The 18715-nt window shown below is 43.6% G+C and overlaps 1 protein-coding gene across 1 annotated transcript in view; it reads right to left on the reverse strand.

Moving 5' to 3' along the window:
* The window catches only part of LOC126480348 (G-protein coupled receptor Mth2-like), a 247377-nt gene that overhangs the window by 54817 nt on the left and 173845 nt on the right, over nucleotides 1-18715 (reverse strand). The window contains exon 4 of the mRNA XM_050103858.1: nucleotides 11432-11510. Within this exon, the coding sequence (XP_049959815.1) occupies nucleotides 11432-11510 (79 nt within the window). The remainder of the gene's footprint in view (nucleotides 1-11431; nucleotides 11511-18715) is intronic.

An 18715-nucleotide genomic window follows, 5' to 3' on the forward strand; every position in this document is an offset into this window, starting at 1 on the left:
GATACATTTGCTCCAAAGAAATTGTACGCACGAAAAGACCGAGTCTTCACACAAATACAGTGACTAACTAGCACCATTCCGTCTATTTAAAATGAAACTGTCAGTACTAACAGTGCCCGCACCCATGACACGACATGCAGAAGCCCCTAGATACACGAATAGAATTCCGTCAGCTGCTCTGAAATCACTGCAGATAACTCCGCTTAGACCAGTCCGACTGCCGGCCTTGGTGACCGAGCGGTTCTAGGCGCTACAGTCTGGAACCGCGCGACCGCTACGGTCGCAGGTTCGAATCCTGCCTGGGGCATGGATGTGTGTGACGTCCTTAGGTTAGTTAGGTTTAAGTAGTTCTAAGTTCTAGGGGGCTGATGACCTTAGAAGTTAAGTCCCATAGTGCTCAGAGCCATTTGAACCATCATCAGTCCCCTAGACTTAGAACTACTTAAACCTAACTAACCTAAGGACATCACACACATCCGTGCCCGAGGCAGGATTCGAACCTACGACCGTAGCAGCAGCGCGGTTCCGAACTGAAGCGCCTAGAACCGCTCGGCCACAACGACCGGCATCTTACATGGTCTTGCTTAGTATTTAGTGGAAGCATTTCAAATACTTTACTTATTTTCAATAATTTTATTTTTTAGGTGATTATAAATGCTTTTTCAGAGATCCTTGTTTCGTTGAGTAAGAAAAATATGTGTAGAGCTAATAGCACAGTTCTCACATCTAGACGGTACTTAAGCGAAATGGGCGATCGCACGTATGTTGCAATGATGAAGACGGGACTAGGCTAAGAAAGCGCCTTGTGAAACAAACGTGCGACCCATTCTTTAATACTAATAGCCTGTTTCGAGATCTTCATTATGTTGAACGAACTGGAAAAAATTGTTATGTTGAAGGCAGTATTGTGGGAAGGTCAACATGATAACTGGAACATGTCTAACGACTCGAGAACGCTACAATGTTTCAACGAACAGCAAGTCTATATTTTACAAATAAGGGGTCCTGGATCGCGTGAACAGCTATATTTCAAATATCACTACCCTCCCTTCGCACAGAATTGTAAAAACTTATCTCCCCTCCTTAAACAGATATCGAACAAGGATCGTAGTGACATAATTAGACGTAATTAGACTGGAGCTCGTTCAGAAACGTATATAGCCTTTACCGTGCGTCTAGAAAACTGGAAGAGACAATAACATTTCCTCTAAATAATAGCTACAACGCCTTCAAAGCCAAGTTAATTTCCTCAGTTCTCGACATTATTTTCCATTCATTCGTTCATAAATCGTTTGTTCATTAGCTCCATATATCTAATTTCAACAAGAATCTGCGGGAATGGAAAAAGAGTGTAGGTACAAAAACACAGAGGGAAGTGACAATCAAAATCTTCACCACCCAGTCACACCAATCCAGCCGCTGTCGTGTTCGACGTCGACGTGCAATAACCACTCACAGACGGCGGGTGGCAGCACTAGCAGTGGTGGGTACATAAAGTGGGTCAGGTGGTCGGGAAAACAGTTTAGTCGCTATCGTAATGAGGAAACGGAGCGATTTATCTGACATCCAAAAGGGCTTTCTCATCAAGGGTGCAAGCATTTACGAAACGGCTAAGTTTGTAAACTGTTCGCTTGCTACTGTGATTAATGTGTAAAGTGCATGCCAAAATGGCGCTGTCCAAAACTAGCGCCGAGGTAATTGTGGTACAGCACAGACACGGGTGAACGACGGCTGCGACGAAGTGTACGTATGAATAAACGCGCGATTGCTGAGCAACTGCCCGCACAGATGAAACAAGGGGGTACGAACAGTGTCTCCTCAACTACAGTTCAGCGAACTGCGTTTGGGCCTCAGAAGCAGGCGCCTGGTTCTCGCACCTATGCCGACGTATTATTCAACGGCGACGAAGGCTGGAATCTGCACGCCAGTCCGCAACTCTACGTCCACCGAGTGGCGACATTTGGCCTTTACAAGTGAATTGGACACAAGGCCACTGGCGCTTACTGCGTGGAACGTCTGCATGCAAACACCCTGAAACAATCGTCGAAGGTTCCAGGCCAGAGGAGGGAGCGTAACGGTCTGAGTGAGCTCGTCATTATGGAAGCCACAATCTATCAATACAAATATGCATTTACCCGTGGGGCCCATGTCCACCCCTACATACTGTTTGTTTTTCCTCGACACGAAGTCATCTACAGGACAGTGCAACGTGTCACACAGCTCGCAGTGTATGCGCGTGATTCGAAGACTCCCAGACGACTTTACCGTATTCCCCTAGCCACCAAACTCCCCGGATTTCTACCCAATCGAGAATCTGTGCGACCGCATCGATGGGGCTCTTCGCCCCATGGATCCTCACCCGAGAGACCTAGCGCAGCTGGCCTCGGTACTGGAGGCGGCTCCACAAGCCTGTCGGTAGCTTCCAGAACCTCAGACTCACTCCCCGCAATTTCGCACCGGTCTGCGCTGCAAAAGGTGGTTATTCAGGCTTTTGACAGGTGGTCACATCATTGTGGCTTTACCGTGTATTTCTCTGAAACGTATTGTAAGGTGTCAGGCAAATCCAACACCTTCCATGAAAATCCTGACATGATAGCAAATCCGGCAGTATGTCACATAGCTCCAAATAAATCCTTACATTAAATTAACCAATGTAATACGATCAACGAGTGAGCAAATGGAATACCACAGACTAACACAAGAACGCCTAAATGCATGTCATACCTTCCCACCGTGAAACAGACGCAGTTCCGAGGGGAGAAACGAGAACAGAAGCCGAGAGCAGAATCGTGTAGGCTAGGAGGCCCTACGATAAGGGACGGACACCCACGTCGCTAGCCGACCGCCAGAACCACCCCCAGCCGATGTTAAAAGATAGAGCCCTCCAGAAGAACAGTATAGATCTTACGATAACACTGAAAGGGCCACACCAGCTGCAAGTTTTAGCGTGAGACTTTTTCGCGTCTCTGTTATGTTGCAAACGTTAAAAACATTGCCCCACCACGAAAAGTATAACGTTTCTCATTGGATCGACAGAACTTTTGTAGGCGGAGCTTAAGGTTAACATTGAGATCCTGATTGGACAGTTGAAAACACAGCCAGATAGCTTTTTTTAAACCAACTTCGGTAAATTGTAGGAAGGAGAAGTTAGGAGAGAGTTGCTTCCGAGACGTCGAAGGTGGAGCTGCGCCGCCCGCCGCCCCCTGACGCTGCCTAAACACCGACAAGGTAATGAATGCATGCGATGCCGCATTTTTGAGTGCATAAGGCTTCCACCAGAACTGCAGAAGTCTCATCTGTTACATCCCCTTTTTACGTAATACTAGTGTCGATCGTCAATTAAGTCTCATGGTGTTCACATTTGCTACGTGAAGTTAAAATCTGAAATGCGATGATTTTTCTGTTACATAATTATTGAGAAGCCACATCAGCCACTGTAATTTACGACAAGTTAGATAAGTAATTAAAGATAATTGAGGGTCACTGTAGACCATTTTGACAGTTTTCTCTTTTTATGAAACTTAACTTAAACCTAGATTATAGATGTGATATGGCATAGGTCATCCTTCGATCCATTGTAGAACTTGGAAACCCATTCATGGAATATTCGTTCACATTATTGTTGAACACAGTTGGTTTTTATCATCCTGTATTAAAACATTTCCTTTTATCAATAGTGCAATTTATAAACAATGTTTTCTGAGTAGAATAAAATTTCCAATGTTAAACTTAACTGCTTTTTCCACGTTATTTTACCAGATAACTAAAAATAGGAAAGCCTTGAACCCCTTCCACTAAATTTAGTTAGTATTAAGATTCTTTTGCAGGGAGTGCAGTGGAGCTGACGCTGAAATCATTAAGTATTTGACTATACCATCGCTAATCTCACTGAACTCTTCTGAACTCTACATGTCATGTGTGGTCTGGCGTCTCCTTACCAGCAACAGGTCCCAGGTTCAAACTAGTCAATTCCCTAAAAAACACGCTCAGAGCGTCGTTGCGCGAAAGTGGTAGGGAGATACGACTTAGAACAAACAGACACCACGCAGAATGTTAGAGTATTTACAATTAACTCTGATATACTCTGTGCATAAAGTGCTACAAATGGCATTACAAAATTGACATAAAAGTAGTTAATTTGAGACTTTTGTTACCTTCACCATTAACAGTAAGTGGTAACAATTTATCTAGTTCTTCTTGCACATTTTTACCTAATTTGTACTCTTTTCATTTCTTCACGTTTTGGGCACTGCTATCATACTCTGTTGTTGAAGTCTGACCTTACGTTTGTCTTTGCTACCATTATCGTTGAAATTAACTCACTTTCTTGCCCGGTGTCTGGCGGAATGTACCTTTTCTGTCTGTTCGGTACAAATTTTGCAATTTATTTCAAACTAACGTCTCAATGAGCTAGAAGACTTGAGACTTTCAATATAGCTCAGCTCTGGATGACAGTGCAATATTATGTCGCTTTCTGTCTGCCGTGGGACGCAGGGTGCTCTTTGTATCGCTGCTATTTCCACCCTCTTCTTGTTCCAGTTGCGAATATTTCGCGGTCTGAAAGATTGCTGGTAGGCGTCCGTGTGAGATCTATCCTTTATAATTTTTACTTTCACGGTATTTCAATAAACGTAGGGAGAAGTAATATATTGGTTGATTCAAGTTAACAGAAACTGAAAGAAATCTAAATTTAGCAAATGTCTGTGTTGTAATTTCATCAAAATGTGTGAAATTATTGAAATATTTCACATACCCAGTGTAAGAAAACAAAAAATAAGTATTTAAATAGACAACTTTTTAATATAATGCATTTTAAAACCGAGTAAAAAGTATAAAATAATTTCTCATAATCCCAAAAAGATTTATAACCCCATGCAGATGTCTTGAAAATGCTTGTGAATTTTTAATGGATATGACAATACATGTGAAATGCAAAACGAAAAACGTGGGGCGCGTGCAATAGGTAACAGTAAGGACTGTACAGAGTAGCTGTCGTTGGCCGGCCGTTTGGGCGAGTGGTTCTAGGCGCTTCAGTCTGGAACCGCGTGACCGCTACGGTCGCAGGTCCGAATCCTGCCTCGGGCTTGGATGTATGTGATGTCCTTAGGTTAGTTAGGTTTAAGTAGTTCTAAGTTCTATGGGACTGATGACCACAGAAGTTAAGTCCCATAGTGCTCAGAGCCATTTTTGAGCTGTCGTTGAAAAATCACACAACAGCTCATACCGTTTGCAGGGAAATAAAACTGCGAGACAGGTTAACTTTTCATCCATAAATTATCTACAGAGTGTTTATTTTAACAGAAAACCTTTCAATGTCTCGAAAACTACATACCGAATCAAAAAAAGTTATGATTCCAGTTTGTTTGGCTCAGAGGGGGACATCCAACTATAACACACTCGACCTCCAACCCTGTGCAGGGGGGGGGAGGCAACTTTTTAAATCTTCAATGGAAACCCCCATTTTTTATCACAGATTAAGATTGTACCGTGAAATCTACATACGTTTTCTTTGAAGCATTTCCTTCGGTTTGCCAGAGATGGCGCTGTAATCGGAGGAATAGAAATGGGTGAAAACGTAATTTACGCCATGCTACTCAATGACCCTTGAGTATCCAATGCCACGTGGGATCCCAACTCCAAACTGCGAGTGTAGGACGGGCCACTATTTCATAACTGCTAACTGGAAACCCCATTCGCAACTTCGTATTCCTTGGACATACCGAACAGGGGACTACTCGACGCACCACCGTGGCCATGTGGCGAACTACGACCCATCATATCAGGCATTGCGATTGGAGCTCACGTTATCGTGCAGCGACCCATCATATCAGGCACTGTGATCTGAGCTCACGTTATCGTGCAGATGTAGAACAGATAGCGGCTCTAAACATGACAATACTTGTGCAGTGTTCATTGCCTGCACATCTACCTATCATCTCGAGAACGAACTTGCAAGTGGACGATGAATGTTGCAACCACGGAAGAAAAAAATGAAATGATCCTGATTTACGGAGAGTGTAGTAAAAATATTGAGGCTGCTTTTGCCTTGTAGGTCGAGCGTTTTCCAGAGAAAGCTCGCTCACGTTCGTTATTTTACAAGATTGTGAACGCCTTTATGTCTGATGGCGTCGTACAGAACGGCAAAAGGAAACGAAGCAAACATGTTACAGGACAAGCTAATTAAATAGCTTTACCAGCGGCAGTGCATCACAACCCATGGATATTGTTACAATACTGCATCGTCATAAGTATCATCCATACCATGTGTCACTGCATTAAGAACTTCAGGGCGTCGATTTACGTAGTCGATACTGTTTTGTGAATGGGCACGTCAACAAATGCAAACGACCCCCACTTTCTTTGCCGAAGTACTATTTTCCGTTGAGTCTGCATTCACAAACCATGGTAGCGTTAACCGACGTAACATGCATTACTGAAGTGTACACAATCGCCCCTGGTTATGGCAAATCAATGTCCTTGGTTAACATATGGTGTGGCATCATGCGGAACAAACTCATTAGTCCGAATTTTATCCATGGCACGTTGAATTGACGCAAATGTCAAACGGTTTTGTAGCAGGAACTACTGGTGGTACTGCAGCATGTTGCCCTGGACGTTCGACAACGTATGTGGTTTCAGCATGACTGTTGCCCTGCGCATTACGCAAATGAAGTACGAAAGGTATTAAACCGTTCTTACACTGGTCGTTGTATCAGCAGAGGTGACCCTATTAATTCGCCCGGTAGGTCGCTGGATATGACGTCACCGGATTTCTTTCTGAGGGTATATTTAAAAGATATGGTGTACCAGCAAGTTCCAATAGGCCGTGAAGACATGGTCGACCGCATCGGAAACGCCTATGCTGATATTACCGCAAATATGCTTCTGTCCCGCGTACAGTCATTTGAAAAGCGGATCACTAAGTGTATTGAAGTCTGTGGTACTACGTTTGAACATTATTCTAATTGAAAAAATAGAGTAGCGTTCACCTCGAGCCACGGCCATGTTGCGAACGGGGTTTACAATTCGAAATTATGGAGTACTGGCCTGTCCTACCCTTGCAGCATGGAGGTTGGGTCCCACATGCCATTGGACGTTCAGGGGCTACTGAGGAGGATCTCGTAAATTACAATTGTGTACCCATTTTTATTCCTCCAATTACAGCGCCATCTGTGGCGAAACAAAGAAAATGCTTAAGACGAAAAGTAGGCATATGAAGATTTTTCCGTGGAATGATAACTAGCAATAAAAATCGGCGATTCCCATTGAAGATTTCGAAGCTGACACCCGCCAACCACGCACGGTGAGTGAGGGCGGGTGGGGAGGGGGGTCGAGTATTGTATCATTGGGTGTCCCCCTCGGAGACAAACAAATTGGGATTATACCTGTTTTTTGATCCGATGTGTAACGTCGAGATATTTCAATGTCTTCAGTCGAAATGAACACTATGTACAGTAACCAGAATGAGATTTTCACTCTGCAGAGGAGTGTGCGCTGATATGAAACTTCCTGGCAGATTAAAACTGTGTGCCGGACCGAGACTCGCACTCGGGACCTTTGCCTTTCGCGGGCAAGTGCTCTACCACCTGAGCTACCCAAGCACGACTCACGCCCCGTCCGCACGGCTCTACTTCTGCCAGTACCTCGCCTCCTACCTTCCAAACTTTACAGAAGCTCTCCTGCGAGCCTTTCTTTCAGGAGTGCTAGTTCTGCAAGGTTCGCAGGAGAGCTTCTGTTAAGTTTGGAAGGTAGGAGGCGAGGTACTGGCAGAAGTAGAGCTGTGAGGAGGTCCCGAGTTCGAGTCTCGGTCCGCGCACACAGTTTTAATCTGCCAGGAAGTTTCGCTATGTACAGTATTTGCCGCACGTTTTTGTTTTTAAATTTTGTATGTATTATCAAAGCTATTAAACATTACAAGCACAAATTTTCAGAACTATCCGTAGGGGCTTAACAGCCCGTATGAGACTAGGAGAAATTTTTATAATTTTTAGTCTTTTTTTAGAAAGGGGTTATATTAAAAAGTTTTTTATTTAAATGATTGTTAGAAATGTGACTAGCTTGACTGAAGAAAGATAGGGAAGGGAATCGATCGTGGCCAACTCAAAGTACATGCTGAGGCATTTAAGTGATTTAGGAAAACCACGGGAAACAAAAATAGCTGCAGGGGATCTGATCGTTTATCTTTCCGAACAGTCTAGCGTCTCAAAAATCTTAACTCCGCATGAGATATAATTATAAGAGAACTAAATAATTGTGTAAGTTAATATTATTTACCGCTGGCCGGAGTGGCCGAGCGGTTCTAGGCACTACAGTCTGGAACCGCGCGACCGCTACGGTCGCAGGTTCGAATCCTGCCTTGGGCATGGATATGTGTGATGTCCTTAGGTTAGTTAGGTTTAAGTAGTTCTAAGTTCTAGGGGACTGATGACCTCAGAAGTTAAGTCCCATAGTGCTCAGAGCCATTTGAACCATATTATTTACCTGAGGTGCCAGTTACCTACGTGCGGTAGGAAGAGACTTTTCTACCATAATCATTATTATTTATGTCACTAACAGGAACAGAAGCCAGATAGGTAACACTAGTCTGCATTTTAAAACTTTTTGTCAGATGATTTGTTGAATATAGGTGTTATTGAATCAATATTTTATGCTGATTCTAGAAATAACTTCCTTTTTTGTCTGTCGCGTCAGGTATTTACAACAAATAAGACTAATATTTTGACGATTTTTACTTCTGAGCCCACAAATCTATTCAAGCACCACTTCAAACAAGGCGAGTTTTTAACCTAAGCACATTTAAAAAATAAAATACATTTAAAATATACTCTACAGAATCTCCCTAATTTATTTCTTGACTACCTTGTCTAAAAACATGAAGTCAACAGTCTTTCATTAATTTTTAAACTTTCTCTTCTTTCACTTCCTCGCAGATCCTTGTATATGATGACTCTCCCTCTTCAACATCGAACAATATTCGGCCATAATAGTTTGGCCAGTTCCCGCGGTACCTCCTCTCCATCTCCTTAATATCTTGGTTAAAACGTTTATCCTGCGCTTCACTATAATGTCCCAACTTTTCTGGAAAGTGGTCGACACGTTAGTGTAGAAAGTAGACATTCAAACTCATATTACATCCCATCTTCTCGAAATTTTGCAACATTTTGTCAGCAAATGCTTTAGGATCTTTCTTATTCCCAGAAAGATCTCAGTAACAGATCGCAAGGCGGATCATGCGTCTTTTTCTCTCCTCTTCATTGTCTCATCAAAATCTTCGTCCTTATCAATTTCTTTATCTGAGACCAACAAAAATTGACTCGTTGTGATGAAGGGAAATTTGTTGAAAAGTTACTTGAAGCAGGGTCCATTGTGTGAGACAGCGTTTACAAACTGCTTCATTACGCCCTGTTGTGTGTGTAGTGGTGGAAGCAAGAGTTTCTTTTTTTTGTGTTTCTACGAGCGGCCCTTGCAGGGTATTATTAGTTCCAGGCACAAAACTTCTCCGCTCTGGCCAAACTCTCACTCTCCAATGTGCCCGAGTGTCCCATTCGCATATAAAGTAAGGCATTTTTGTGAATCCAGCTTCTTGTCTTAATATAATTCCAATAATTTTGAAGTCACCACAGATAAGCCATGTGTTCCTCTTAATGGATTCTTGTTAAGAGTGTCTTCATTTACTCATACGCCTCTTTCAGTTGAACTGAATGAGCTTCAGGAATGGACCCATACACGTTCCCATTATGCAGTAACACACCTTCAGGCTCCTCGTTGATGAGTCTAGAAAAAATCCCCACTGGACAGGAGCATGTTCAGTGGTGCCAGAGAAGTGCATTAAATCGTTTGCGTTACTGCAGTAAACTAAGGAATCTTTCTGTGAGAATAAAGAAACCAGTTCTTCCTCTTTATGTCTGTACCATGAGTAATCCAGAAGTTTCTTACTTTTTAACCGGGAGCCAAGCTATTTCGTAGATTCCTGCTACAAATTCAAATCTCGTACGAGACCATTAAGCTCGCTCTGCGAGAATAATTGTGGAGTATAGTCGTCTTTAGGGTGGTAGATATCACTATCGTCTTCGGTAATTGCATCAACTTCATTTTCATCATCGTCTTCTGGCATTTTCTCTAAAACAGCTGGAGGAAAAGGAGCAATCAGATCTTCTCCATGTGCAACTGGCCTAATGGCTGAATCAAATTGTGGATACACAACTTTTTTTTATTTTTGGAAGTGCACCCCTTAACATTAACTAAACAGAAGTAACAGTCATTAAGAAGATTTGTAGGCTACCTCCACACCAGTGGAATCGCAAATGGCGTGAGTGTTTTTTTTCCATAATCCTCACCACAATAGCGACAAACTGTCTTTGGCACTCATCACTTGTCTTGGTGACCAAGTTTCATTTTAAAATATGCATGGTAAGCTTTTTTCACAAACTTTGTTTTAACCATTCTTTGCTTAGGCATTGTATAATTTACACAAATGCAACAGAAAACATTTGGGTCATTCACACACCTGCGTTTTGACACTGTAGTAAGTACAAACAATAGGCGAACTATTCTATTAATAGTGTCTTAAATATACAGAATAATCAAAATATAGCACTGGTAATGCAAACCTGTGAGATAAACAACACTTTCAAGGTCACACAATAACAACTAGCATCAACAGATGTAGCAACCGAAAGGTATACAGTGCCGTATTGACAAAATTTCCCTCCAACAGTACGCATAATCTACTGGCACAGTAATATACTTTGAAGCAGATTGCGGCAAAACTGTACGTGATAGGAAAAAACTGTAAACAGATTTGGAACCAGCATAAAAAGTTGAGGTAGTATCACATATTAGTTTTCAGTCATCTGATACCATGCAGACTAGTGACAATTTATTAAACGAATACTGAAATACTGTGAGACTCTTTCGATAGGTCTGTGTAAGGTATGTTAGCTACTTCACAGTGCAAAATAGATACTTTCTAGTTGCTTCGTTTCATCCTCAGCATATGAGATCAGCATGTCCTTTGCATGTACCTTCTGCTGCTGCTGCTGCTGCTGCTGCTGCTGCGCTATTACCGATCCTAAACCCTTTGTGGAGAACGTATTTACGCAGAGCATCTCACTCCCCATTGCCCACTGAAACACGAAATAATTAAGTTTTTGAACTTCAGGCGCTCATTTCTTTTCCAGCTCTTAGAAGTGAATGACCTGATAAAATTACCTCTCACTTGTTGTACATTCAAGTGTCCGTAGTATGTGGCAAGAAGGTAAGTAACTGATATTTGCTTCCTCGCTTTGCCGCAAATTCGAATTAACAGCACCAAAGAAACAATTTGTTGGCCGCTGCTTGCAGGCAGGGAGTAGACGAGCAAGCGAATCAGTGTCGAAAGACAACAGAAATTTTGCTTAATTGTTTTGAGACTTCTGAAATCTCTACTTACGTCACACCCAGCCAGACGTTAAAGGCGACGATGTTTAGCCAGAAGAAAGCCGCCAACAGCCAGTAGTACGTGAAAAAAGCTAAAAAATAAAATAAAACAAGGGTTATTCATGTCATACATTTTCATGAGGATTCGTAATAAATTAGATAGTTAATTCTAAAAAAAATAGGTAGCCTGAAAAGAAACACACCTCAGTAAACAAAGGCTATCCAACCCGCAACGTCGATATACACATTGTGGTCAGATCAATTCACAACAGTTTTTCTTTAAATGTGTGGAGCAGAATGACGTATGTCTTCTGATAGCGTTCTGTCCACTTGTTATGCGCTAGAAACACAATGGTGCGGTGTCAAATCAGAATAACAAAAAAACAGTATTTGCTTTTTATCTATACGGACCACTCCTATTTCGTAAGCCTCTGCTTCGTGCAGGAATGTCTAAATTAAGGAAATGAGGTATTTTGGAGTTTATTTCCGTCCGGGAAAGATGGAGAAGGCAGCGGCAGCTACTTTCCTCAGGAAACATCCCGGCATATCCCTTTAGCAATTAATGAAATCACAGAAAAAATAAATCAAAATGGCTGAAGAGCAATTTGAAGATATTCATCACTTGACTACAATTTGACAAACGAAATAGTTTCTGACTGTTATCGTAATATAGCCTGCTGTGATAATACCAGTTTACTTTTCGGTCTCTGTTTATTGAATCTTTATCTTTTACGTATTTGCTCACTCCTTTATCACTGTTATTACAGCTGACAGTTTGTACTGCCAATTTGTAACAAGAATTATTGCTGACATCAACGGACAAAAGATAACCCTCCGTGACACACAGCGCTGACGTGGTAGATCCAACTACCCTGTTCCTTCTATTTCCCTATTTATGAAGAACTGACCGAAAATTTAAGTCTTAAACAAAATTTTCCGTGACGTGTTACATCTCTGTCTCATCTATAGCGCCAGAAGTGGCTGCAAACTTCCGAATTGTTCCCGTCAAATGGGAGCTCCACGTCAGTTTTATATTTCACTTGATTAAACGAAATTATTCCGTGGAATTTTCAGCAGGATGCGTAGGACTTAAGCAGTTCTAGTTTATATGACGGTTTCGATTAAGTTCTACTATTAATATATTAGTAGTAGTGATATCACTGTGCATTCCAGCACTAATATTTTATGTAGTTACATTTATGAGGAAGTGATTTAGAGACATCGCGAACAGAATACTTCCGAGTGTTCGGTGATTCGAATATATTGAGACTGTCCTATACCACAAACAAGATATGGAAAAACCAAGTACACCAAAAAAGTCGCAGCGATGAGATAAGCTCCTTGCCACTTCAAAATTTTATGATACATACTAAGAAAGTCAAAGTTGTTTTAATCGTGATGGATTATGAAATTAAAAACAACTGAACCCTGGAGCAACACGATCGTATGGTGTGTAAACTGAAGGATGACGTCGTCAGTAAACACCACACCAAACTGCTTTTTAAACGCATGTGTATAAAGAATTACACCCGAATTTATTAAAAGATTATATGTAAATATGCTAATACTAATGCGTTAATGCGAAATCGATTTATGTCGGAAAAAATTAGTTCCAGTTTAGGCCACCAGATTCAAATCTGGCACTGTACAGAATCTCGGCGTCGTCTCCGGTGCGCATACTGGACAAATTGTGTAAGCAGTGGTTAGTAATAACATAAACATTATGCCTTTTTCGCTTCTTTGACCTTTTCTGCCCACGTCCCATTTCTAATCCATTACATATGGAAACATTTCTATAGGTCTTCTTCTTGCATTCACAGCGCCAGACATGTCCTAGTGGCCAAAACAGGAACTAAATTTTTTTAAGTGTAAATCGGTTCCGCATTAACGTCTTAGAATATCCACAAAGTTTCGCTAGCGTACAATTATTATGGCCCACACTGGACCTCTGTGAGTAGCTGCACTTTAATTAAAAACCATCCGGAATATTCAGTTAGCTTTAAATTAGAATGTTGGTCATTATTTAAGTGTACCTTGGATTCAGCAGTCTGTGAGCCCACAAAAAATATGTAAGGGCGAGCAGCAGGGCGCACGTTGGTCTGTATGTTGGCTTTGTGCGCTGGTCGACGATCGGTCGTTGCTCAGTCAGTCGAGGAGCCATGCGGCCAGCAGCCGCATAAGTCTCACGTACGTGCAAGATTTTGTAGGATTTGGAATAATTTTGTGAGAGGAATTAAATATTTTTACTTGTCAGTGCACTTAAATTATTTGACTGTGTTTTCGGTGATTGATTTTTGTGTAACTTTGGTTACGGGATTTGAGGCAACTGAACTATAATTATTACCTGCACTTGGCATTTATATTCATATAAGACAAACTTTTGTATGGTTTTCGCAATGATTATTCAGGATTCCGAATTTATTTTACGTTGCGATCGATAGTGGGAAACTGTATTTTCCGACTTGAATGTCTGTCTGCTGTTGATTTGTGTGAATTAATCTGCAGTTAAATGAACTTTGCTCTTCCGTGTTTCTGAATTCGATGCTGTTCTCGCACTACAAACATTAATATTATTGTTTAGTTATTTTTTCTTTGAAAACCGTAATTTATGTGAGGCCACCATTCGCAAATTTGTGAACATTACTTAAAAACATTTATTGGGTTTAAACTAGAATCGTCTAGTTTCGACAACATCATTAATCCTTCAAGATTTATCTGGGCACTTATATATATATTCGCCAACATGTATTTTTACTAAAAAGAGTTGAATGATCAATTTTGTAGTAAATGTATGGCCTATAAGAGCGACAGTAGACGATCCACCTCTCTGATAATAACGAGTCAAGCCAAAAAATTAGGTCGTGTACCTTACAAACCGATAACAGTCTATAAAACCGTGTTCTGGTAAGACCCCTTACTGGCCTCCGACAGCAACCGTTCAAATGGTTCAAATGGCTCTGAGCACTATGGGACTTAACTGCTGTGGTCATCAGTCCCCCAGAACTTAGAACTACTTAAACCTAACTAACCTAAGGACATCACACACATCCATGCCCGAGGCAGGATTCGAACCTGTAACGCCGAGAACCGCACGGCCACTCCGGCCGACAGCAACCGTAGGGTGGGCAAGAGGTACAGTATCAGTGCGTGCGATCGCCAGGACCCGCCATTTCTGGAGTAACGTAGGCGCTGTCTTTTCACGTTACACCGAGTCAAGAGTGTATTGCGAGTACCTTGGTTCGAGGAAAACCGCATCCGTCAGAACCAGCTGCTGTGACCAACAAATCTACTGTTGGATCACACGCATTGGTTCGCTTAGTACTCCACAGGCATTCCGTAACTTCCACAAGACACTCCGCGGACGCCAGTTTAAGGCCTAAGCGACACTAGCAGCCGCTTGGGGCGCCAAGCTGGGAGAGGCGCCAGAGGCAACACAGCTGGAACATTCCTACACAGCACTGTCACAACTCGTTGCTGCCTAGCTGAGGATACTGGCTCTGGGACGGAGATGTGCAGCTTGTACCAGAAGTATTCCATTAGTACGGATGGATGAACTTGCTGGTCCATGGAGTCCCTCATCATGCAGGTAGTTCAAAGAGACATGTGCCGTGTGCGGACTAGCGTTGAAAGATGGCACTAGGATAGTGTCTGATGAGCGGTAGCGCTTGAGAATGCCGGTTGTCTATGAGTTACTTCTGTGCCTTTACAGTTCACTCGATCACTACCCTAGGGTTCCTGAAATCATGCCATGTGGCTCCCCACACCATGGCGTTAGATGTAGCAGCTTTATATCTCATTAAAACGTTAGCAGAATGTGTCCTTTCCCCTCGGCACCACCACACTCACCGAAGTTGGTCATCCGAGGTACTGTGCAACCAAGATTTAACGTCAAAAACGATGCGACTCCACTCTCTAGCCGTCCAGACTCCCTGGTCACGGCACCATTTCAAACACACCCGCCTATGTTGTGGTGTCAAATGGTTCAAATGGCTCTGAGCACTATGGAACTTTACAACTGAGGTCATCAGTCCCCTAGAACTTAGAACTACTTAAACCTAACTAACCTAAGGACATCACACACATCCATGCTCGAGGCAGGATTCGAACCTGCGACCGTAGCAGTCGCGTGGTTCTGGACTGAAGCGCCTAGAACCGCTCGGCCACCGCGGCCGGCTGTTGTGGTGTCAACTGCTCCGTATGTGTGATACAGTGATTCAGTAGCCTGGACTTTCCCAGTCTCTGACCCAAGGCGCGGGACGACACCCGATGTAGTGTGTCCACTGCTCCACTGCTTGTGGCCGGTTAACAAGCGCAGATGCAAAGCTGTTGCGATGTGCTTGCCGCGCAAAATAGCGATCCTCCTGTATTGTAGCCAGACATCCATCGCAGATCATTACAGTTCTAATCATTTAAATACCCGCAGATAGTATGAACATTTAAAAAACTGTGGCCAAATGGGACCATTCCCTCCAGGAGCTGTTTAATAGTTTGGCTGCGACTGCTGTGTCTACTGCAAAGTGTGTAGAAGTATACGGGAAGGAAATCCTAGGTCGACTCCGCTCGAGGGAGCCGGGTGTGAGCTGCTACGAAACTACTTGAATGATTGACTGGGTTACTAATGAAACCATTTGCGTTTACCATCTGCAGACAGCCATACTGTATCGAAACCCTATTAACTGCAGGTTACCCAATAATATATTCATTTATTTAGGAACTCTTTCATTCAGAAACTGATGTACTGAACACATGAAACTAACTATTCAAAAAGTACCCGAGAACAAACAGAAACATGAGAAGGCAAGAAAACGAGGTGAATTAAGGATCTTACAATTGACGCAGTGAGTCCAGCCTTATGAACTAGTGAAAGGGGAATTATTGGCTTTAACATGGTAAAATGGGACACCATATTCGTAGTATGTCGTATCAGTAACTACTGATGAAGTACCTAATGTTAATAATATTTCGTATTTGACGACTGAAGAAGTTCTTTGCAGTTTCTCACCGGTTTTTAAAACGTTCAGCTTGCCCACTCCCTATTTCATCCCTTACCAGAAATTGTAATGTTCTCAAAAATATCGTTCTAACTACAAAAACCAAACCGGTGTCTCTCAATTCCTGCGTGAGACAGTTTTAAGCTCGTACACTGAAGTGCATTTCATTGCACACAGATAGGAATACATAGCTACACTCCTGGAAATGGAAAAAAGAACACATTGACACCGGTGTGTCAGACCCACCATACTTGCTCCGGACACTGCGAGAGGGCTGTACAAGCAATGATCACACGCACGGCACAGCGGACACACCAGGAACCGCGGTGTTGGCCGTCGAATGGCGCTAGCTGCGCAGCATTTGTGCACCGCCGCCGTCAGTGTCAGCCAGTTTGCCGTGGCATACGGAACTCCATCGCAGTCTTTAACACTGGTAGCATGCCGCGACAGCGTGGACGTGAACCGTATGTGCAGTTGACGGACTTTGAGCGAGGGCGTATAGTGGGCATGCGGGAGGCCGGGTGGACGTACCGCCGAATTGCTCAACACGTGGGGCGTGAGGTCTCCACAGTACATCGATGTTGTCGCCAGTGGTCGGCGGAAGGTGCACGTGCCCGTCGACCTGGGACCGGACCGCAGCGACGCACGGATGCACGCCAAGACCGTAGGATCCTACGCAGTGCCGTAGGGGACCGCACCGCCACTTCCCAGCAAATTAGGGACACTGTTGCTCCTGGGGTATCGGCGAGGACCATTCGCAACCGTCTCCATGAAGCTGGGCTACGGTCCCGCACACCGTTAGGCCGTCTTCCGCTCACGCCCCAACATCGTGCAGCCCGCCTCCAGTGGTGTCGCGACAGGCGTGAATGGAGAGACGAATGGAGACGTGTCGTCTTCAGCGATGAGAGTCGCTTCTGCCTTGGTGCCAATGATGGTCGTATGCGTGTTTGGCGCCGTGCAGGTGAGCGCCACAATCAGGACTGCATACGACCGAGGCACACAGGGCCAACACCCGGCATCATGGTGTCGGGAGCGATCTCCTACACTGGCCGTACACCACTGGTGATCGTCGAGGGGACACTGAATAGTGCACGGTACATCCAAACCGTCATCGAACCCATCGTTCAACCATTCCTAGACCGGCAAGGGAACTTGCTGTTCCAACAGGACAATGCACGTCCGCATGTATCCCGTGCCACCCAACGTGCTCTAGAAGGTGTAAGTCAACTACCCTGGCCAGCAAGATCTCCGGATCTGTCCCCCATTGAGCATGTTTGGGACTGGATGAAGCGTCGTCTCACGCGGTCTGCACGTCCAGCACGAACGCTGGTCCAACTGAGGCGCCAGGTGGAAATGGCATGGCAAGCCGTTCCACAGGACTACATCCAGCATCTCTACGATCGTCTCCATGGGAGAATAGCAGCCTGCATTGCTGCGAAAGGTGGATATACACTGTACTAGTGCCGACATTGTGCATGCTCTGTTGCCTGTGTCTATGTGCCTGTGGTTCTGTCAGTGTGATCATGTGATGTATCTGACCCCAGGAATGTGTCAATAAAGTTTCCCCTTCCTGGGACAATGAATTCACGGTGTTCTTATTTCAATTTCCAGGAGTGTAGATGCATAGGTTTGTGGACCTTAAAGACAGTGCTTTATCAGCTTCAACTGCCCTAGCGCAAGACAAACTGTGGCCTGGAAGTACTGCGCATAATGAATGACGGGTGCGTCTAAGTGAATACACCATCCAGGAAGGCACAGTTAGGCTCACAACTAGAGGGACATCATCGGTTTTCGGTACAGTGATGTTGATAATGAGCCTCATTCCGGTAGTAATACTTCTATACTGTTGTTGATAAACCGTGAAACTTCGTGTGACGCAAGAACTGCCTATATATCCGAAGATTCTTCTCATTTAAGAACGACGTGCTCTGTTCTGTTGGCTAGGAACTCTTCGATTCAATGACAAAATTCGTGTGTGATCCGCTCACTCAAATTCTGTTCGTTAGGATGCAGTGTGGAACTGCATAGCGCTCGTTCCGGAAACCAAGTAGGGCTGTGTTCAGACGACGGAAATTTCACTCGCGTTTTCCAATCGCATGTTTAGACATCCAACATTCAACTTACAGCTGATCACATGAGTCCAAAATATCTATCGACGGAAACGCACGTTGACGAGCGGTTAGAACGATAGGTAGCGTACATGTGCTGTCGAGCTGACTGCGGGTTTCCGTCGCACCAGCCGTATTTTGTAAGTATTTCTCTTAGTTTTCTTTGTTGCACGTTGCGAAAACTGAGTGAATACTGAC

Source organism: Schistocerca serialis, chromosome 1 (assembly GCF_023864345.2).
Source record: "Schistocerca serialis cubense isolate TAMUIC-IGC-003099 chromosome 1, iqSchSeri2.2, whole genome shotgun sequence".
Lineage (NCBI taxonomy): Eukaryota > Metazoa > Arthropoda > Insecta > Orthoptera > Acrididae > Schistocerca > Schistocerca serialis.